This window comes from Bremia lactucae, linkage group LG5, assembly GCF_004359215.1.
Source record: "Bremia lactucae strain SF5 linkage group LG5, whole genome shotgun sequence".
In the NCBI taxonomy this organism is placed as follows: domain Eukaryota; phylum Oomycota; class Peronosporomycetes; order Peronosporales; family Peronosporaceae; genus Bremia; species Bremia lactucae.
Genome location: NC_090614.1, coordinates 4,134,387 through 4,139,871, shown reverse-complemented (window position 1 = coordinate 4,139,871; position 5,485 = coordinate 4,134,387). Strand labels below are relative to the sequence as shown.

At 46.6% G+C, this 5,485-nt stretch overlaps 1 protein-coding gene across 1 annotated transcript; it reads left to right on the top strand.

Moving 5' to 3' along the window:
- Positions 1–557: 557 nt before the first annotated feature.
- On the top strand, positions 558–1,367 carry CCR75_001749 (uncharacterized protein; the record flags this gene model as incomplete). The annotated part of the gene is made up of 1 exon (XM_067959850.1): positions 558–1,367. One exon carries the CDS (start codon positions 558–560, stop codon positions 1,365–1,367), a length of 810 nt encoding a protein of 269 aa, XP_067821119.1.
- Between the last annotated feature and the right edge of the window lie 4,118 nt (positions 1,368–5,485).

The window sequence follows — 5,485 nt, the reverse complement described above, 5'->3', positions numbered from 1 at the left end:
CCAATGTAAAATTTGCTGATCAGTTTGATACATGTATCTGTCTATTTCTTACGTAATATGGTAATTGCGCATGAAAGCTTTTGGACAGCTTCACTCATAGATCAATACTTTCAAAATCAAGATTGTGCCGGCATCATCGGTGGCCAGCCAATTATTGCGACAAAAGTTTCCTATCATGTAAGTAAAATGACGCATTCGATGATGCTTATACATCAATTCAACCATCTGGACCCTCCTCTTCAATATTCTTGTGGCGCGTTTAACAAGTTCACGCAATTGCAGCTGCGACGAGGATGCGCGGATTAATTTTTCAACAGACTCTGATTACGAGCGGGTTTCGAGTTACTAATTATTCTAAAATGTATGGATTTGTGAATAAAAAGACCAGAATACGCCCCGCTTATCGCCTTAAAAAGACGAAACTTATTCTGATAGGGGCGTGCGAACCTACATTGACAAACAGCTCAGGAGCTCGATAGCCCTCGTCTCAAAGTCTATCCGACTCGAAGCCATGATCATTTTGCAATCCACGCTCCAAAGCGCGAACTTGAATTGTCATGACGGGAAGAATCGAGCCACGCGACAGCCCTCCGTTAGTCCCCACGACGGAGACGATCTCCATTTCTATGGACCTTGGCACGGTCCATACGTCGTCGATTAAACTTCCGCGGAACCATAACCTAGTGAAAACATTAAAACGCCTCATGCCTCCTAATGCGACGCCGCTACAGCCGCTTCAGTACGCGTGTGAGCCCAATATGGGGGCGTTTGCCATCCCTACACTCTCGGCACAGCCGTACCAGCAAAACGCCAGGTATCAAACGCCATTGGCTGCCTATTTGCCGCAATCGCCGCGGTATAACTCGGACAATTCTACTAGCAATGGTACTTGTGTCTACCCATACACGCAACAGCATGCTAGCGACTCGAACGGTACGGTATTCAAACGCCGTCGTCGGAGTGCTAATACGCCAAACTACAGCAAGCGCTGCCGCGTCGTACATTGCGAAAAGATCTCAGTAAGTCGAGGGCTGTGCCGCGGCCACGGCGGCGGGCGGCGCTGCCAGCACTTTGACTGCACCAAAGGCGCCCAGAGCCGTAGCGACTTTTGCTGGGCGCATGGCGGTGGCCAGCGGTGCGAAGTCAAGGGCTGCACCCGAAGCCGCAAGTCAAAGAGCCTTTGTGTGGCGCACCTGAATTTGGCGATTACGCCGCTGGCAACGGACAAACACTTTTTAAACCACTTTGAACTCTCAGTGCCTACTGTCGTGTCCCCTATCAGCTTAACAATACCAACAGGCTCTCCTCGTCTTCCGAGTTTACTGGAGGCTCTACGCAACACGCAGCAATCGTCCATGATAGTTTAAACCATTAGATCCAGTGAGTATTAAGAATTTATGTCGTAAACACCTCGAAATAATGACGCTTTTTTGAAATTCGGATCGAGCTGTCGAATTTCTCTTTTCTTAACTTGATTATCTTAGTGCTACAGGATTTTGTGCCGAACATTTGTATTTTGTTGCTTTAGCTATTGTACTACTTGTAATGGAAGTGATATCTCATAGCTTAGCTTGTTAAGCATCCATTGCTTAACAAGCTAAGCTATGAGATATTACAACGAATTGCTTACAATAACAAGGAAGGCATTCTAATACATATACACTATTAGATCAGTAATCGTGGAGGTAGTGTTCTATTTGCAAAAAAATAAGCTGTAGTACCGCAAATTAAGACAAGCAATTACGGAATGAAGCGTGTAGCGGAGCTACCTCGCTCCTAAAGTCAGAGGAAGACTTCCAGACTCAGAGAGTCACTTAGTTCTATTAAATTTATGGGTTTAACAACTCAGGGAGTCGTACACGCTATGAAAGCTTAAGGAATCATATTTAAGGGATTCAGGGGTTCGTAGAACCAAGTGACAACTAGTGCCCAAGAGGATATACCTTAGATCAATGCACAAGCCTTAGGAAGGCTGTAATGGGACACACATCGGTTGGAGAACCGTTGTTGTGGTACATTTACTTTATGATTAAATACCCTTTAATCTAATTTTTAAATAGTTAGTTACTTTAATCCCATTTATTATGGGTAATAAATGTGGTCGCCGCCAGATATATATCTGGCGGCCAAAATCTATTTCAATTAGCTAGGGTAAGGTTTTTAAATTTAAATAATTAAATAAAGTTCAGTTCCTCTTTTGATCTTAAAGCGTTAAGTGCCTTCCTAAGGCTTGCGCATTGATCTCTTAGAGATAGAAGCCTTTCTAAGGTATATCCTCTTCGGCACTAATTGCCACTTGGTTCTACGAGCCCCTGAATCCCTTGAACTAGGATTCGTTAAAATTTTATAGCTTGTACGGCTTCCTGAGTTGTTAAACCCATTAGTTCAATAGAACTAAGTGACTCTCTGAGTCGGAAAGTCTTCCTCTGACCTTAGGAGCGAGGTAGCTCCGCTACACCTGGTAGCATTCGTAGTCAATCTACGCCTGAGTCTTTAAAAGACTAATTTCCCACGAAAATGAAGAGGTTTCAGAATTGTCAGAAGCGCGCGCCGCTTGTGACAAGCTCAAAACCTTATTTGGGCTTGAGCACATGTAATTTATTATCTCATAGGGACCAGAGGTCCTGCATGCAAGGCTTGAAGCCTTCATGCGGTACGAAGCCTCCCTGATCGGTCAGGTACAGGACCATTTAGCGGCATCTATGCCAACCCGGTACATCTCTGCACCTGGCTCAGAGCCAAGGGCTCGATCTCTAACTGTAAATGTAAAAACATTTGAGGGAAAAGAGAGAGAACATCTCCTTTTTGGATTAGGCAGATGGAAATGTCCACTGATTCCGCCTTGTTCTTTACAGAACGGCAAAAGGTGGCTATGGCCATTTCCAAATTTGGAGTAGAGCCATGAAGTGAGCACTATCGTGCAGCACGTCCATAAACGACGCTTTTCCCTCATGGGATTCGCTGAAACAGCAAATGACGAGCATGTTTGCACCGCCTGATCAGGCTTTTCGCATGCGAGCACGGCTCCTAGCGACTCGACAGGGTAAAAGAACCCTAGAGGACTTTGTCCAGGATTTGAGAACTCATATTGCATCTATGCATCAAGACCCGGTGCAAGAAGCAATTGTAGTGACCATCTTTATGGGGGGTCTCAATGAGGGCGTTGCCCGGAAGGAATTGTTCTGATCTCATCCGGCTACGTTCGAAGAGGCAGTTGCCATTGCGCTACGCGCCGAGTTTGACTTTAAGTCTGCTCGTGTTAGCACGCCTGTCTTCGAACAAGCTCTTCGAGCACATGGGTCCCGTCTAATAGAGCGGAACCTATGAATTTAAGCCTCGTTGAGGAAGGAGAAGAGGTTCCTTCAAGCTGTGGAACAGCATAAGACCATCCGTAAATGTTATATGTGCGGAAGCACGAAATATTTACGCCCTGCCTGCCCTCTTCGAAATTCGCGTAAAGCTCGAAAGAGCTCCAGTTACGACCTATACCAGAGATCTGGTACGGTGCGGGAAAACGTCGATACCCAGTAGGTGCGGGGCGCCCTACTGGGGAAGACCTAGGCTCTGTTGAACCTCTAGGAGGCGAGAATATACAGAACCTAGCCCCAATTAGCTCGGTGCTTAATGGCGCGGGGCGAGAGTACAAGCCTGGCTTGCTAGTCGCTTAAGCGACTGTAAAGAGCTTTGATAAGCCATGGTCAATTTAAAATTGACTCAGGAGCGTCTTGCAAATATGGTCGACGCCTTTCCCTTCAAGGATGCCAACAATACGTTGAGGCGCTTAAAGCGCATGAAGGTGATACAATCACTGTACACTTAGCGACTGGGACTGGGACTCATGTCACTGTTCCCAAATTTCCATTGAACTTAGGTATAATATTTCTGGACTTTGACAGTATGGGATGCTGTCTCGTCCTTGATTTGGATTCGAGATATGATCTCATCCTTGGTATGGACTGGTTAGAACACCATGAGTCATGGATCGATTGGAGGTCTAAGGCCTTAGGCGCCACGCGCAATGTTCCTAGCAAAGTTTTTGAGAGTCATGAGCCCACCTTTGCTAGGCTACAAAAGCGCTATTGGCGCGGATCATTGAATGAGTCTGTCAGTGTTTTAGACATTGGCATGTCTGAGTTAATAAACTCTAATGTTAAAAACATTAATTCTGAGCCCGACTCAGCAGAAGTAAGTGGAACGGCACGTACTCCGTCGAGTGACACTCGTTATAATAGCGATTCATTAAATGCTGAAAGCGTTGTTGCCCTAAGGCCGAATCATCAAGGGTGCAATATCCCTGAGATACGTGGAGTGGCACGTCTAAGTCCACCGAGTATGGTCGGCCGAGGTGGCATCATACTGAGTGTCAGTAGTGACACTGTTGGCGGTTCGCCAGAACCTAATGGGTGCAATATCCTTGAAATACGTGGAGTGGCACATCTAAGTCCACCGAGTGTGGTCGGCCGAGGTGGAACCATACTGAGTGTCAACAGTGACACTATTGGCAGTTCGCCAGGGCGTTTGGGTCAAACCCTCCTGATGCACGTGAAGCGACACGTAAACGTTCGCTGGATAAGGAAGTTGAGTTACCTAACTCCTTGTCGGATGTCAAATTAGACACCATGTCTTGTATAGAACCAATACAGACTGGAAAACCCGGGGACGTGAATGTCCCGGCCTCTAAGAGGCGTTTGTCTCCACTCCAAGACAGTGTAGGCGGGCACGTCGTAATGCGGCCACGCTCTACTTAAGCACACACCCTAGCACAGCGAGGAAGCGGTTTGCACCTGCTTCTCTTGCGTGCAGTGAGGAAGTTGTGGTGAACGCGCAAGCGACCTCACCCAACACACTAAGAACTCTGGTGAAGTGACGTCACGGGAGCGGTAATCCGTCTCCTCGTGCGCACTTCCCAAGTAGGTAGTAATTTTCAGACTGATTTATATTTAATAGAATTAAATACAAATACCTATTTTTACCAATTAAAATGTTATCTCTATAGATATCATTTAATATGTATTACGAGCGTATCTTTATAGATACCTCGCGTAACTGATGACGCTAGCCGTCATCATGGATGACGCTGGGCGTCATCCCTCCTAATGTGAATGCACCCATGTGCATCACATCCACAAGGGTTGGTCACAAATGTGCACCACACCCGAGTGTTGGGTCTAATTACTATTATTTAGTAATTGACCATCCCCTTAAGTACCAAATGTACTTAATGGGGACTGTGTAACATTAGGGCAACTCTAGCCCGTTACACCATCCCCCTCTTTAAGAACGAATTTACATTTTTAAATTCGACAGAGTAGAGAGAGGAACTGCGAGCAGCTTTACGCGCCGCTAGTTCACTCGATCACTCTCGCGCACGTGTTTCTATACACGGCGCCCAAGATGCCACCTAAAAGGGGCCACGTTGGTGGGTCGTCTGCGAAGACGCCCACACAACCTCGCACTAAGCGCACGCGCCGCGTTAATTCGCCGG